The following is a 17,316-nucleotide window of genomic DNA, read 5'->3' as shown; positions in this document are numbered from 1 at the left end:
ATTACCTACCTGAGCAACCTATTATTTAAACCAGCTTATGATCCTAAAAGGCCTGCAACACTGAGCAGTTTGTAACTTAGTACATATACTTCTTCAATAAGATGAACACAAGGATGATTATAAATAAAGTTCGGGGTTGCTTGGCTCCACCAATTAGTCACCCAATATCACCCATCTAAGAGATTCCTTCCACTATTAGAGAACACCTTTCAATTTAGAGCTACATAATATGCAGCATTGAATGTTTAATACAAATTGGACTGTAGCTATTTCACTGCAATTACTGACCAAAAAACAAAACGGAACTTTCCTGAGACCACTTAGTCAGTTGCATTATCTATATGACAATTTGAACCACATTTTGAGGTGTTGCATCTATAACAAGTTCTATAGAAATATCATATATCATCATTCTTACCAACCATTTTATCCTTTTAATGAATTTAAAATTCCTTGAACTACATCCAGATCATCCAGAGATAATGATCCACAAATCTAAACTGTGCCCAAACTTTTGCTCCTTCCGCCCCTCTGACATTGCAAAACACCATGTATCACCCAACCTTGTCCAAGCTTTATCTCAATGGGACATCTTGAACCTTCTTAGTATTCATTGCCCAGGAGGGATGAAATTTGAGCCATAATACTCAAATTTCAATGGCCAATACCGGCTCAAGCATGGATTCAACATAGAAAGAATTTACCGAAATAAATGGAACAGTAGCACCACATACAACCCCGTATGGACATATCAGCATCCTGCATGGCGACTTGCAAGATATAATGCTTCTTATGTTGGTTGGAGCCCCAAGCATTAATATACAAGTCACAAAACTCTTCTCTTTATAGTTAAATTTGGAACATTAGCCAGTCAAAATCCCCCTCCCGACCATATGGATTATCATCATTAGAAGGAATCCTTTGGCTGTCCAACATCACTCCCGAGCATTTCTGGATTTTTTTCCATAATAAAGGAAGGGCATAGGTATCCAATTTCACAAGTCATGCTTGCCGTCTTTTGTTTTTGAATAGCTACACTTTACTGATAACATTCATATGAAACTGTATATCAGTGTGTCTTTTCCCGATCATAACATTCCAGTTCTTGGCTGCAAGGTGCTTTGCATCCAATGGATTCTGCTACTTTGAAATACTTCTCTCATCCAAAAAACTTTCTTGCATATGAACCCCAAGCAGGGATGTTGTTCCTTCTTGTGGATAGAGCAGCAGAACACATTATGAAAAGGATGTTATATATGATTTTAGAAACCCTATCACTACAGCCAAAATATCAATAAAATGAAAATTTGTCCCACCAGATGTGAGCTACAAGCGATTAACAAAGGACTGAACCATGGATTGGTTGAAGCAGATGATCTGACCAGCCAAAAGCCCGTTCTAAGCGTCTACTATTTTTTTATTTTTTGTTTTCAGAGTAGACTAGCAAGGCTGACAATTGAAACCAATCTGATCAAAAAACTCAGCTCAATTTTTAGAAACTAGGTTGGTTTTTTATAAATATTCAATAAAAAGTTTTATGATCAAACTCCCAACATTAGAACATTAAAATTTAAGCTTTCAACTCTAAAAGTTGCAGCTCAAGCATAATCATCATCTTCATCTGCTCCTTTGCACTTGCTTCATTGTAATCATCTTCTTCATTGCCAATCCCATCGTCAACATTGCAACAATCCAATAAATCTACTAAGCGCCGAACCTAGGTTTGACACTTAGATAAAGCATATCCAAATAAATTGCAATTTTAAAAAAAAAATCAATAAAAACTTTTCCAAAATTGAACCGGAATAGTTAACCAAACATCGGTCCGGAAGCGGTTTAACCGGCCTAACCGATAAACCGGCCGATTCAACCGTTCTAACCGGGCAAGTCCCGAGCGGTCATAAAAATATTAAAAAAATAAAAAAGATACAAAAAAAGATCTACTAAAAATATGAAAAGCATATAAGAAATGAGTAAAACAAAACACATTCAAATGAAGTTGAAAATTAATGAAAAAATATATTTTAATGAAACGATTTTTTAATTAAAGTGAGTATTAATGACAAAAACAACTTTTAATCTTTACAAACCAAATTCCTTGTTTTTAGGAATTTATATACATTTTTTTTATTTTTTTTATTTTTAAATACCGATCGATCACCAAACCCGCCCAAAACAGGAACCGGCTACTAGCCAGTACCAATCTAACGGGGCCATTAGCAGTTAAATCGCCCGATTTTTCTAACAATGGTCATCATCATCAACATCCAAGCCTTATCCCAATTATTTGGGATCGGCTACATGAATATTGTTCCTCCATTCTTGCCCTTATTAAGAACAAAAGTAAGGAAAATATGTTCAATTGCCAAATCTTATCATGAATCCTATATATATGTTAAATTGCAATTTTATTTGTAAAAAAAATTACTCGAAAATATTTAGGCTCTGTCCAATCAATCAAAAGATCATTATGCAATTCGAATGAAATGCAATTATGCATATAAATAAAATTTTAAATATTAAAACACTGCACAGCCTCAATTCAAATGAAATGCAATTCAGACAATGATGATTCAGAAGTACAATCTTAGACTCAAAAAAGAAAGATAAATAATGTATGAAAGCAGAACAAAATCTCTAGAAAAAGAAAAACACCAACATGTTTCTTTTTAAATGTAAGGGAAACCAACTGAGATGTAAACTGTGGGGCAAAATCTAAATAGTAATAAACAAAATCACCTTCAATGAAATTACAGTTCTTTCTGAATGTTAAAATTAAAAAAAATTAAAAAATTAAAAAAATCCTGCATCCAGTAGAATAAGCTAATCAGATGGTCTTAATTCTATGCACAAGTCAGAAGGAAGCTCTAATGTAGAAACACAAACATGTGCCACATGCTGGAATTGTTTATTTAATCTGTAATCAATTTATCAATCCGTTAATAATCCAAAATTTATCAAGCAGTCAGGTACTAATTTATCAGACCAAAAAATACAATTAATAAAAACCCGAAATGAAAGGGATAAAAAACTGATCAACTTCATTGGTAGAGTTAGAGTTGAGAAACTTACAACCATCCCCAGAGGGTTCTGCCAGTTGATTTCTCGGTGGTAATCTTCTCGAAAGTACTGAGCAAACTCTGGTGTGTGTACAAGGCATTGGATTGCACTATTCATAAAACAAGTGTTCCCAAGATTAAGCAGCCCAGTTAAACCACCAGAACCTCCTCTAAGACTACTGTTATTTATGCCGCAGGACCCTTCAACATCTCTAACTGGGGAAGGTAGTATCTGGCTTTGTGACAACTCTGAACTGCAACTTCGGGAAGCACCTTTGTTTGTGCATAAACCCCCAGCAACTGATAAACTAGACTTACATGGTTCGACAAGAGATATCAATTCTTTCCCCATAGCACCATTGTCCAGTTCAAAACTCATGCTACCACCAAATGCAACACAATCACCTTGCACCTCTAGCAAAATCTGGGCACCAAGAAAATACTTAATGGCTTACTTCTTATGGTCACTGTATGCTTTAAAAATCTCAAACAAGAAAACGGAGAGTCCTTAAAAATAGACTTGAGAAGCAATACAACACCAGTACACAGTCTGTGATACATAAGAATGAAACAGATGGTTCAGATCGATCACTGCCTCACTGTGATTGTTCATCAAGATGGCAATTGGGCCAACAGAGAAGAGCCAAAGTTCCTATATAGAGTTGTGTGGTGTATTCAGAAATCATGAAAAGAAAAAGGGTTGTAGCGTCCAGCAGCCCAAAAAAGGAATGGAGAAGTTCAGAACCACTGCATGACTTTTTCTCCGCAAACCTAACCAGTTTACTCTAGCAGAAAAGGATGTTTCAACATAGAGATGAGCAAAAGGTGAACAATTTATTCATTCAGAATTCGCTAGAACTACAAAGCCTCAACGTTTGATACTCTAATACAGGTGTCATTGGGACTTGTAAATTTCATTAAGAATTCAAGGGCTATTGATTCTAGTAGGTGCTTGTGCCTCAGACCATGCCCATCACCTATAGGTTGCCTGCAGCTGAATTTTGACAGAAGTTCTAATGGTAATTGCAAGGCTGCTAGTGTCAGGAGTAGTCTAGAGATGAAGTGAGCAAGGTTTCGATGTCATTTCCCCATCCTATTCATAGCTGTAATTTCCACAATGGCAGAAGTCAAGACACAAGTGACTGGCCATCAATTGGGAGCTCACAGCTCAGTGCTCCCAATTATTATCAAAGGAGACCGATGAATGTCATCAGTTGGGCACATTGGACAGAACAAGTTCCAGGGTCAGCTACGATTATATTTGCTGTCTTCCTCAATTCTGCTTTTCGTTATCCCACATTTGGAGTGAAGCCAATCGTGCTCTGGGTTAGTTACCTAAGTTGCCATGAAGGATTTCAAATCTGTGGTGAGATGTCTCCTATATCTCTAACCAATTGCAGCCTGAGTGATACAAAATGCATTGGATCGTTTCTTATTAATAAAAACTGTTGCTGATTTAAATAAATATGAAACATTAACAATCCTATTGGTTTCAAACAGAAATGTCTTGCAAATCTGAAACTTATCCCACTTAGAAAGACAACCAAAATTAACTCCAGTATGTGGATTGCCCTCATAAACCAAAATTTGAATCAGTGTAGGAAAAATCGGGCAGTTCAAATTCTAACCGCCCAGTTAGATCGGAACCGGCCACTAGCCAGCTCCGGTTTCAGTGGGTTTTGGTGAATCGGCCAGGTATTTTTAAAAAATTGAAAAAAAAAAAGGGAAAATGACCTCTAACCCCCTCCCTGAAATTTCTAGTCCTATTAGCCCCTTGGGTTAACTAAAATCCCTTGGGCCCCCTCAAGTTTAAAACTTTGGGACCATTATCCCGTAATTATGTTTTTCTTTGTTCTTTTTACAAATTTGATTTCTTTGTTTTACAAAATGCCAAACCCATACATTAGTCATCCATTTTTTTTTTTGTGACTTGGTGTACAAATTTTATTGCTGATAATAATAATAATTATTATGATTAATTAATAATTATAATAATAACATCAATAATTAATTGTTAAATATTTCATCTCTTTTGATGAATTTTTAATAAATGAATAAATAAATAATAATAATCCATTAACAATAGTAACAATATCTTGATTAATCATTTTTCAAATTCAAAAGCAATTGATGTAATTGTAAAATAGATCATAATATTAAAGAAAAATTCATTTTCTTTTCATGTCTACATTTATACAGTGGGATCCACAAAGGTAAGATTGGTTTTAGGCAATGGAAGAGAATGGGAAAGGACAATTTTATAAAATAAAAAAATCAACTTTGTAAAAGAACAAAGAAAAACACAATTAGGGGGCTAACGGCTCTAAAATTTTAAATTTGATGGGGTACAAGGGATTTTGGTGAACCCAAGGCGCTAATAAGGATGCAATTTTCAAAGAAGGGGGTAAAGGTCATTTTCCCAAAAAAATATATAATCCCAAAAGAAGTGATTTTGTTTGTAATGCATTTTTTAATGTTTTTCATCATTTTGGCAAAGATTGAAAAACAAATTGGCCATTAATACTTATTTTTACATTTTCACATATTTTTTGAAAAGTTTCAAATATACCCCTGAGCACAAATCGATTCTTTAAAATCTATTTTTTTCATTAATTTTCAACTTCATGTGGATGTGCTTTGTTTAATCATGTTTTAAATATTCTATTTTATTAGACTTTTTTCGTACATTTTTTTTTTACACTTTTTTGACCGCCCCGGACTTACCCTGTTAGGCAGTTGAACCGCTTCAGGCCCCATGTCCAATTAAGTGCTCCGGTTCGATTTTTCCTACACTGGTTTGGATATAAGCCATACCATACAGTTTATTTGACCTCTTAAAGCATAACCTAAAACAAAACTCACAAATGCACAACTTTATGTGCTCAAGTACATCCCACCCCCCCACACACACAAAAGCCAAAAAAAAACAAAGAAAGAAAGTGAGGGAAAACCAAGATGGAACCCTGTGAAGCACGAACAGTTGCTTTCACATATCAAAAAATGCAATATCAGTTTTTATGGATTATAAACACCTTAACTGCTTAAACACTTGTGAAAGTTGTAAGTCCAATTTTCGATCTCTTAAAAACATACAATCTTCAAGACTAGAGTTTACATGCATCCTTTGAATTGATAACCAAAAAAAGCAGCTGGACTATTTGAGTTTTAAATAAGGGTGTGATTTGTATAAGGCTGAGGCCATAAACAATCCAAGTAAGGCACACCTTCAAATAGTGTCAAAAGATGTTGTTTCAGTACTAGTGGACTTTGTGATGGTCAGAAAATTGTTTTTATATCTAATTATAAAATTTAAAGCTTCAAAAATAGTACAGATCGTGCAGATATATAAACACTTGAAAATTGACATTTACAATATGCACTATTTCCATGACATGAAATCTATTTTTCTCATGTGCATACATCTTGAGGTCAAGATGACCAATTTGAGGATTTTTGGGCGTTGAAACAACCTCTTCTAGAGAATTTTTTACGTGCGCCTTAATTTGATTGTTTAGGGCCTCACCCTTATATAAAATTTTTCCTTTAAATAATCCATCACACATCATAAAACAACATAAAAGAAATAACTAAAACAAAAGACTGAGATGGTTGACAAACACAAGTGTAAACCCACATCCTGGTCCATCTGTATATTCGCATCATGAAGTGTTGCATCCATGTCAGTCATCAAAGCATTTCTTCTCTGTCCATAATAGTCCCATATGCGCACCTGAAACATGCAGAAAAACAAAGAGCAATTTAATGAACACCAACAATTTAAGCATGAACACATGTGCTTACCTCACCTGCTCCACGTTCAGTTCAAAAATGTCACAAGCCCTTCTATATAGTTCTCCCACCGTTTCCTGAAAAAGCAAACTATTAGGATTCAAGAATTGCTAGTTATGTGGTAAACTTACAATCTGAGAGCAAATGATCTGATAAAAACAGGTTCTAATCATCATTAGTGCATCAAATGTTATTCCTAGTAATCGGTAGCAAATTGATTTGATGAAATACATACAAATTTCTCCTACTATTTCTGTTGTTTCCTGCAAAGAGGGTCAGAATATCAAAATTTTCTACTACTCTGTCATAAAATACACCAAGCAACTATTTATATATAACCCAAAAGAATGACGATATGGCCAACACAAACAGATCATATTCTGAGTTTTCTAAAATGCATGACACTAATGCATACAAAAGGTCAGATGGAGATGACTCAGATATTGGTGAGGTGGAACCCACTGTGGTTCCCTTTCTCTAAAACCATGCAATCCATCTCTTCTTTACAATGATGTTTATCTCTAAAAATAATGTCTTTCCCGCATTCCAATGATGGCTTAAACCTACTGACGAGGCAAGCTTAGGAATCACAGGCATCAAAGTCTAACATTTCGATACAAGTTAACATGCTAAACCAGAGACCTACTTTATTACAGAAGAGTGAGCCATTCCCAAGCCTTGCTCATGATGCCAAATATATCATTCTCAAGCCATCTTCTAGCAGCACTCGTATTATCATTCCTGAGCCATCCTCATGATACCATTCACAACATTCCCAAGCACTGCTTTGATCCTCTTGTATTCTTCCAGAACACTGCTCATGATACAACTTAGATATCAGTCCCAAATTCCAAGCACTGCTCTGATGCCACTTGATATTCACATAGATACCACTCATTGGAACACAAGCAATGCTCAAATATCCAAATATTGGGATTTGATAGCCCCAAAACCTATATTGAGATCTAAATGCCAGCACCAAAAACAAGTACTGAGTTTCCCATGGCCAGCGGATTCATGGACAGATATCACCGTTGAATCCCCTACTGCATACCACAAAGTGAGATTCGTCAATGGGAAACTGGCCCCACTCTATTAGGGCACATCAAGTTCAAAAGTGCTCTAGACCACTGTTGAACACAAGCTGCACAGATACACATCACAACCTCAAACTAGGAGCCCCGAAGGCTCACAACATAAAGTTGCGAAAGTTGTCGCAATCACTATCATATAATTGAATACGGGGCTAATAATGTAAATGTGAAAAGAGAATAACAGTATAGCAAACATAGATGTCTCACACAAGTGCATAAGACAAAAGAGAAAGAAGAGAGTTTTCAGAATGCTTAGGACCCCTCTTTCCTTTTAGAGAGAGAGAGAGAGAGAGGAGTCTCTCTATAGAGCGAGGAAGGAAGAGAGAAACCTAATTTTCTGTCAAAAAAAGAGGAAGTAATATTTTATTTCCAAGGCTTTTGGAAATAATATTTTATTTCCAAGGCTTTCATCAAAAAATATTTTATTTCCAAGGTAGACCGAACTCTGCAGTTTTAGGTGTGTTACATGAGGGAATCATCAATCCCCTTATATATTGGTGAGGATGGATCATGCTTCTCACCTAAAGATTTGGACAGAAATTACTTCCATAACAATAACAACAAGAACAACAACAATACTGCTAAAATAAAGTAAAACAAACCTAGATCTAAAGCGAATTTCGCTCCCAGTTGCCAGCCCAGTGCCTCAGGCACTGTGCGGAGATTAACAATCTCCCTAAGCATGAGTTCTCTACCCGTTGCACCAAGTTTCCCTCAAAACTGCTGTCCAAATGGCACCCCCATGATTGGAGTACTGACTGATTGACAACTCTGGGTCTGCTTCAAGGCAAACACGCCAGCAGCTGCCATTGCTCCACCTGCGTTCAATTTCTGTCAATCTCTTGCTGTCCCGAGAAACCACACCCGATTGCAAGCTCCACCTGCGCTCAATTTCTGTCAATCATCTCTTGCTGTCCCGAGAAACAACACCTCATTCCAAGCTAACTACAAAGCTAGTAGCTGATCACACAATCCAACTACCTCAAGCAAGACTCCTCACTTTTCCTTGCTGTCCACCTCGCAACTCGATGCCTGAATTCCCTTACAATTATGCATGTTGTCAGCTCATCTCAGGAATTCTTGCCCAATTATATGCAGGTCTGGTATCAGTTCCTTACTAGCAAGTACCATGACCTCATCTAGGATCCCTGAAACTCTTTGACCCCATTAGTGTTCCAAAAAACACCTAGTGATACCCAGGGGGGGTGGGGGGGGGGGTCTAGGACGCCAAGTGCTTAGGCGGGGTCACCTAGGTAGGTTCAAAAGGGGGCAAGGGGTGTCCAGTAATACTGTTTTAGGTCCAAATTTTGTATAAAAGATGTATAATCATGAATTTTTTTATAATCCAAACAAAGACAAAAATATCCCATCAGATGAGTACTTTTGCACCTAGGAGGGTGCAATCCCCTAAGCAGCCCGCCGAGGCAGGGTACTAGACAGGCGCCTAGGATCCCTAGGCAGGGCGCCCAAGGACAACTCGCCTAGTTGGCCGCCAAGGCCTGAGCGATGCACCTAGCCCCCCTAGCCGCTTAGGCATGTGGTGGACCACTTTTTGAATCAATGGGCTCCATCATGCACAAGCCTGTCGATAGCAAGGCTCCACAAGCAAATCTTGCTACCTCAATGCCACTCATGCAAACTCCATGGCTTTCTTTTGATTCTCTTTCACACCTGGAACAAACACCTCAGCCCCAATTAAAACATTGTCCCAAACTGAAGACCAAAGCCCTCAAGTTCTATTTCACATCTGAGACCAAATACATCAGCCCCAGTTCAAGTTCTATTCCCAACTCAAGTTCGAAGCTCTCCTTGGTTTTTGTTCACACGTAGGACCAAATATGTTTCCCCCAATTTGCGTTCCAAAGTCCAAATTCGTAAGTGAAACCGTCTTTGGATTCTGTTTTACACCTGGGACCATTAACTCAGGTCCCCCCTCAAGCTTTCCAAGCTTGATAGCAGGGTGCCTAGACTACTGCTAACTTCATGGTCTCATCCAGATTCCCGCATTTAGATCTGATCGGATCACATGCATGAGTTCTATGGAGGCATGCAATTTGTAGCAATCTACATGGGCTCTCTCAAGGTTCTACTCTCCAATGAATCTCTTTCTCCAAGACCTCTCTTGCAGATGAGTCTCAGTCTCTTAAATGTCGCCCACAACTCCATGCAGATCAAAGGTAATGTCCAGACCATTCGAATGCCCGGCCCACCACATTTTTGACTGACACCTTTCAATCACAGACAAAGGCAACCATGTCAATACCTAAAACAACACTGCTTTGGATCATCACCATCCGCAAGCTCCTCAAGAAAGTGACCACTCTGGAGTTTCCTACACAAATTGTCAGACAAGCATATGCTTCTATCCTAAAGGTCTAACACCCTGACCATTATTCGAATCCAAATATCCGTTACTATGGAGATGTTGGAACCTTTGTAACAGCTAATTTACTAAATTGCTTCAATAAATTTCACAACTGAGTTGAGCACCGTACATAATTCCCCCACCTTGTAAATCTCCATTGCATGGGCAAACCCAAATGGCCACACTCGTCATCTTTTCCTGGCATTCAAACCACTCCGAAGAAAATGATTCAACCTGTCCAAGCACACCTACCATCCTCCAAATTTCTTCTTGAGCAAACAAATCAGCAGAACAACTAAGCAATAAATCAAAAAGCAAATTACAACTACAGCATATGGATTGAGCTAACCAAACAAATAAGGGATGTCAATAGTGTTGTACTTTGGTGTCTGAAATGCTCCTAGAGGAAATGGAACAACAAAACCAAGCAAGCATGAAACTTGAATAGTGTTCTTGTAGTATAAAATCTCTTGCATGAAATTGTAGGACAAGTCAGATTCGATCTGGGTTTTATTTTGCTTTATTTTACCTAGATTATAAGTTCTTCGTATTTTTGTTGTAGCTACCCCACATTTTCAAATGAGGAGATAACCTCTCCTCACCACTATATAAGGTGGTCGACCCCATCATCATGCAAAAATGAAAAGCAAAGAGCTCCCTCTCCCTTGGAAATGTTCCCTCCCTAGACCTTTGCGCATCTCTGTCTTTTATCTCTCTCTTTCTCTAGCATTGCACTAGACTGACAAGTTTGCAGTGCCATTATTCACTTTCTGGGATTGCAGTATTGGTCCTCCATTTGACAGCACAATAGTGATCGCAATGATTGTCACAGTCTCTAAGTTGCCACCATTCAAGGTTACAAATTTGAGGTTACCAATCCTATTTGCAACAAAGCCATGCAAGATTGTCATCATAAACCTATTTGCAACACATCGAAGGAGCTTGTGTTCAATAGTGGTCCATGTGATGTGCAGTGCGAAAGTGTAGGCAGTCCTTCCTTACAATTTGTTCAGGCTAGTGTTTGGCTTAACAAGACCAAGCACCCTGTTTCCCCACAAATGGTATTGGAGCAAGGCACTACGATCCGAAGAGAACTACATCTCTAAAGCTATAAGACTCATCTTGAAATTGTCCAGCACAACTATTGGCCATCCACTGCATCTATCAGAACAGCATAGCCTTTCTCGTTACATGCTGACCTTATACAACTTCCATGCATCTCAAGGCTGTGACTTCAGCTATGAAGGAGGACTGTGAGCTATCTCACGTAGGTGGATCTATCCAGAAAACAGAAGTCAAAGTAAAACTGAGCAGGATTCACCTCCATCCACAACCTCCACCACTCCTTTAGTCCCTTGAGGCCACCATACAAATTCCCAGTGTTTCTCTCTCATGGCTCTTCGGGCTTCTCCTATGAATAATGCGATTGATGATTCTTAGCCTCCTAAAGATCTATGTAAAGCAATTATGCACTACTCAGGCATGTATTTTTTAGCAGAAGAGGCAATTTTTGGTAAAGACTAAAATATTCTTGTAACAAAGGCGGACATGATCATGGGAGTTCCATTGAACAAGTAGATAAGAAGCAAAAGCTTTCAAGGTCATATACATATGAGTTCAAAGTTCGCACACCATGAGTTTACATTATCTAATGCTGATAGAGAACTCTCTCACAAAACAAATACTCTAGATGCATGAAAAAGAAAACAACAAAAAATTCAAAGATTCATTTTTTGCCAAAATTTCTGTAAACCTTGCTGTTTCAAAATAACAGCCAATTGAATTAGAGCTTAGGACAATGATCATCCTTCACAAGAACATGCATGGACACATGACATTGAGGAGAATGATGTTATCCGTTCTCTAACTACAACTAAAAAAGGGTACCAACTATGAGTTTAAAAAACAGAAAAACAAAAACACATGATAAACATATAGAAACATTTATCATTTCACAATAAAGAACTAAGTACACATGACAAACATTATGTAGTTTTTAAAAGATGGAAGTTATGAAAGTTTTCCCTCAATTCTTATAATATGCATGAGAAAAATTATGTACTTTTATGTACAATCAAAACAAGGTCCATGACACTAAAATTTTAAATATTTATCGCACTATTCTTTTCAAAATTTTCCTAAATCTTTAAACTTACCGACCAGATGATTTAGATACTTATAACATTTTTTCACACAATAATTATACCATTTTCAAGAAGTGACAGTACAAAACTACAGAACATGTCAGAAATTCATATGTACAATCAAAAGAAAGTCCATGACATTAAAAATTTAATTATATACAGTGATATTCTTTTCAAAATTTTCCAAAATCTTTAAATTTACTGACCAGATGATTTAGATATTTAAACATTTTTTCACACAATAATTATACCATTTTCAAAGAAATGTCAGTACAAAACCACAGAACATGTCAGAAATTCATAAATGATGTATCATTTCAGGATATTTCTCTCCCAGTAATTACCAAAGAAGCTCAAATTTATCATAAAGACATGCGATAAGAGCAACCAACCATTTTGCTAATTCTAAGAGTATTTTGTTCTCCTTTTGGCATCAGAAGCAGCTGGAGGTGTAGAGGGTAGACCTCTACAGTTAAATCCATTTGAGACAATCCCAAATTGATCACTCGACGCGCTAATACCGGCCCTCCTCCATACCTGCATACAAGATTTCATTACGGTTCTGGAGCTGAGTTTCCAATGATCGTGTATGCACAAAATTAGATTACATTTTTGAGTGAACTTTCGTTCACGTAAGTCTTAGAAAAGATAATAATTGTGAATAAATTATGAAGTCAACATTATATTCTCCACGCCAGCACAAACTGACAGCCTTGACTTTCCAATTACATCAAATCATCCTCAGTAACAGTAAAAAAAGGCAGCAATAAATTATCAATCCTGAAAATGATGGTAAGAAAGTATCACATGATCAACATACAACATAGCAGACAGGCATTAATCACACTAACCATCAGCTACAAATCATCAAAGCGTTCTCTAGCACCAACATACAACAACGGAAAAAAGAAAAGTAATATTCAATTTTCAACATTCATCACCTGATGGAAGAAAATAAAAGATTTGGCATACCCAACCCCACGTGTGTTAAATGCGCCATTAAAATAGACATGCATGGCTCTCATTGTAAGAACAATTGAAATGTTCTTACGTTACTCACAATCTAGATCGTTGATACAACCAACCTTCAGAGAAACAAAGGCAGGCACCTAGGAAGGCGCCCAGAAACACCGTCACGGAGAGGGCAGGCTACACCTTGGCCAGAGTCTATTTATTTCAAACATTGACACTTTTTTGGTGCTATAGTCTATTTATTTCAAACATTGATACTTTTTTGGTGCTATAGTCTATTTATTTCAAACATTGACACTTTTTTGGTGCTATAGTCTATTTATTTCAAACAACAATATCCCAACCACTTCAAATACATACATGAAGGCATACACACAATAATTTTTTACTTTATCACACAAATTCCTTGCTGCAGAATATGAAACCATATATTGCACTGATCTGTCAAATTTCTTATAATATTTTGTGGGTTTAGTCAAATTTCTTACTTTTCCTATAATTAATCTCCCATCCAACCAAAACATGCAACTAACCCTAATTTATGAGGGTCCCTTGCACATTTAGTGCCACATATCATTGAGATTAGTACTTTTATCTTTCTGAAATAAATAATCAATGAAAATCACAACTCAGTTCCTCAAATTAACCTCCCAATTAAACATCGGTTTCCATTAAAGCAGCAAAAAATCAGTGATATAATCCTAAAACCCATAAGCCACTTTAGTAAGTTTATTGAGCGGGCTTATGCTTTTTTAGGGGTTTTGGGGGCTAGGTTGCACCCTAACCCCCCCCCCCCCCCTCCCCCCCCCCCCCCCCTCCTTTTCTCTTTTGGGGAGAAATAACTTTTTTCCCTAGGCCGAGGACCTTTTTCTGCCCTCGGCCAAGTTTAGGTGCCCGCCTTGAGGCGACTGCTAGGCAGCACCTTGCCCGCCCTTGGCAGGCACCTAGGAGCAAGGACACCTGCCTAGGTCCCGCCTAGGCATTTTGGCTGCCCAAACATTGGACACAACAATGTAGTCAAGAAGGAAGATGGATTTTCTATAAAACCAATCACATAAGTTTTTGACACTTATTTCAAATGCTCAGCCAAGCAATGGTAATTTTTGGTAATTTCTCTTTTTGGGAAAATTGATTAATTTTTAGTGATTCTCCAACATTTATGAGCACTCTCCCTCCCCTTTAAAAGTTTCTATAAGGATAGATGTTATCCAGATACCATCTTAACTAAACCGACTTTTTTAATCAAATTCATTTTGCATGGTAACATGAAAAATGAATTTCCTACGTTAAAATGAATACCTTCCCTTTTCAATCTCAACCAATACTACTCCATTTAATGATATTTTTTGGGATAGTGAGTTTCATGCAATGCAAAGGTTATAAGGAGGCCCATGACCCACCCATTAACAGAGGAATGTATGTTGCACTAGGGCAACCAAAAGTTTGATGGGTAGCATCAAATTGATAAAGAAAAGCAAAACGACGTGTCGGACCATATATAGATGGCATCACTAGCTATATAATAATTCTCATAGGAATCAAAAGAGATAGACATCAAATAGCTTCCCTAAACCAGTAACCATGAGCATTAAGGCAAGATAAAATAAAAGCATTCAAAATTTATTCAGAACTGAAACACACCAATTATGAAACTGCTTCCATACATCTTCCGGAAGCAATATATAGTCAGTGCCCTCTACTAAAGCAGCATGAAGCTCTATATCCACATCAGGGCCTTCACATATCATGTTCGATATCAAATCTGAGTTATCAATAACTAAAGGCCTCCTGGGATTATAATAATTGGAAGAATGAGAAGAGGATTCATTGTTTGTGGTACTTGTCATATCTTGATAGACATATTCAAGCCATTCTTGCCACCACCTGCTAACAATTAAAGTCAAACAAATACAGAAAAATGCAATTAGTTCATCATTATCAGTATAGTTAAAATTTCTCAGTATCATTCAGAAAAGAATCTGTATAGCTTAGTTTTTTATTAGAAAACTCTATACAATGTCATGGATTCAAAACCATAATAAGTTCAAAATACTCTTAAGAAATAAATAGAAAAAAATTGCCAGAATCTAGAAGCAATGCACTAACAATAGATCAATGAGGGATTTACAGAAAATGGGCAACAATGGCTACAAATATCAAAATTTTCAACTTTGTTTCCCGAAAAGCAATCCGAAATAGATAGAAGCTACAATTAGCCACATCCCAATACTAGGAGGAAGAAAAAACCTTCCTTGAGGCATTGCTTTCTGTTTTAAAGCTTGAACCAGAACTCCTTTTTTATTTTTTTAAGATTTAAAACAAATCCATATGAGTAAAATAACAAAATCAAGTTTCTCAGCCACAGGCACTATGTTCACAGTGTAACTTGTGCGTTAATAACAAGATCAGATCACCAAAGCTCCACATGAGCAAGTAATAGTAAAATAAAGCATGGAACTTTTTTCCTGTGTAAAGTGTAGATGTCTATTATCCAAGTATAATTCCAAATGAGATAAAATGATTTGCAAATTAATATCTACAAGAGCTTTTATGAATATTCTCCATCATAAGTGTTAGTCTGTGTGTGTGATGAGCTTATGAACAAGGATAAAATACTACACCAAAAGATTTTCCAAATCTAGTTAAAAGCATTTAAAAGATAGAGGAAAAAATTTGAAGGAACATAGCAATCATCATGAATTTATGGATTAAATTGAGACTTTGAGATTCAATTTTGATTTCCAATATATATTCTAATATGTAGTTTAATAATGTGCACCAAGAACTACAATGGATCTCCAAAACTATAAAAGACCAAGTGAAAAAGAGCCAGTTCAGCTGCATTCTGATAAAGAAAAATAAATCAGATACCGCAAGGCCTAATTGCTCTGCAACAACTGAAACCCTAAACAATAAATAGGGACAAAAACCCTTCCAATGTTGAAGCGTTACTCCGCTGAAGTAAGGGATTGAGATGGGAAGAGAGAGAGCATGCGGGTGGCATGACAGTATAAAGAGATTCACAGCCAAAATGAGGGAGTTATGCTTAAGAGTCGAAGAACGGGATAAAGAATAGGAAAAGAAGGGAAGAGAGAGAGATAGAGATCCTGCAGAGGATATCAGCTATATGAATCACATGGCTAGGGTTTGAAGTACAGAGTTAAAGGAGAGGAAACAAGCACAGAGAAAAGAGATCAGAGAGAGAACCTGAAAGTGATGATATAAAAAATGTCACCCTCTTTGACATGGGCTTCGGCCGAAGCAGTGAGGTCTCTGATTACGAACCTCTCATCCTCAGGTGTGAGCTGTGGGCTACAAACTGAACTCTCCATTGAAGCAATTGAAATCTTACAAACTCAATGCTCTCTCTCTCACTCTAAACAAGATCGGGCATACATATGAGAGAGTTGTGAGGCCGTCCCCCTCTATCCCATCTGCCTCTTTGTTACCTTTGAAATCCTGCGCCAGGATAAGCGACCTCAAACTGGGTAACAGGCTGTCGACTTTGATCGCATGTTTACATACGAAACGACTCGTAATCTCGCGCCATCCGTGTTTGATTCATAAAAACGGTTGAAATTGATTGTTTTCCAAGTTTGATGGATAACGGTGTATGATGGTTTTGTTGAGTATTTACGGTTGAGATTGCGTCAGTTACTAATGTATTTGCTTCATAAATGGTTGGAGAAGAGTCGTTTGACTCGGGAACCGAGTTTAATATATCTCGAGGGAGACCGGAGCTTTCTTGAATCGGACGAGTCACCTGATACCCAATGAAAGAATTTTGAAAAGTACTGCTTGTACGCCATTTTGGAACTTTTTTGCTTGATAAATCATTGGGCTATGCTCAACCTTGTTTCAAATTGTCGCACCAATATTGGTTCGATTTGGAC

General features: G+C 37.2%; 1 protein-coding gene across 2 annotated transcripts in view; it reads right to left on the bottom strand.

Moving 5' to 3' along the window:
• UBP5 (ubiquitin-specific protease 5) overlaps positions 1-16,929 on the bottom strand; it is a 34,124-nt gene extending 17,195 nt beyond the window's left edge. For both annotated transcript variants that reach the window (XR_016057914.1, XM_006850274.4), the window contains exons 1-6: positions 16,631-16,929; positions 15,065-15,307; positions 12,844-12,988; positions 6,866-6,925; positions 6,694-6,789; positions 3,073-3,483 (exon numbers count right to left, since the gene is read on the bottom strand). Coding sequence is in view for 1 of the 2 variants with exons in the window: in XM_006850274.4 (XP_006850337.1) it covers positions 3,073-3,483; positions 6,694-6,789; positions 6,866-6,925; positions 12,844-12,988; positions 15,065-15,307; positions 16,631-16,755 (1,080 nt within the window). In the remaining variant the exon portion in view is untranslated. The remainder of the gene's footprint in view (positions 1-3,072; positions 3,484-6,693; positions 6,790-6,865; positions 6,926-12,843; positions 12,989-15,064; positions 15,308-16,630) is intronic.
• Between the last annotated feature and the right edge of the window lie 387 nt (positions 16,930-17,316).

Source organism: Amborella trichopoda, chromosome 6, assembly GCF_054954075.1.
Source record: "Amborella trichopoda isolate Santa Cruz 75 chromosome 6, AtrichopodaSantaCruz75HAP2 v2.0, whole genome shotgun sequence".
Taxonomy (NCBI): Eukaryota; Viridiplantae; Streptophyta; class Magnoliopsida; order Amborellales; family Amborellaceae; genus Amborella; species Amborella trichopoda.
The sequence above is the reverse complement of the archived record's forward strand: the minus strand, read 5'-3'. Positions and strand labels throughout refer to the sequence as shown.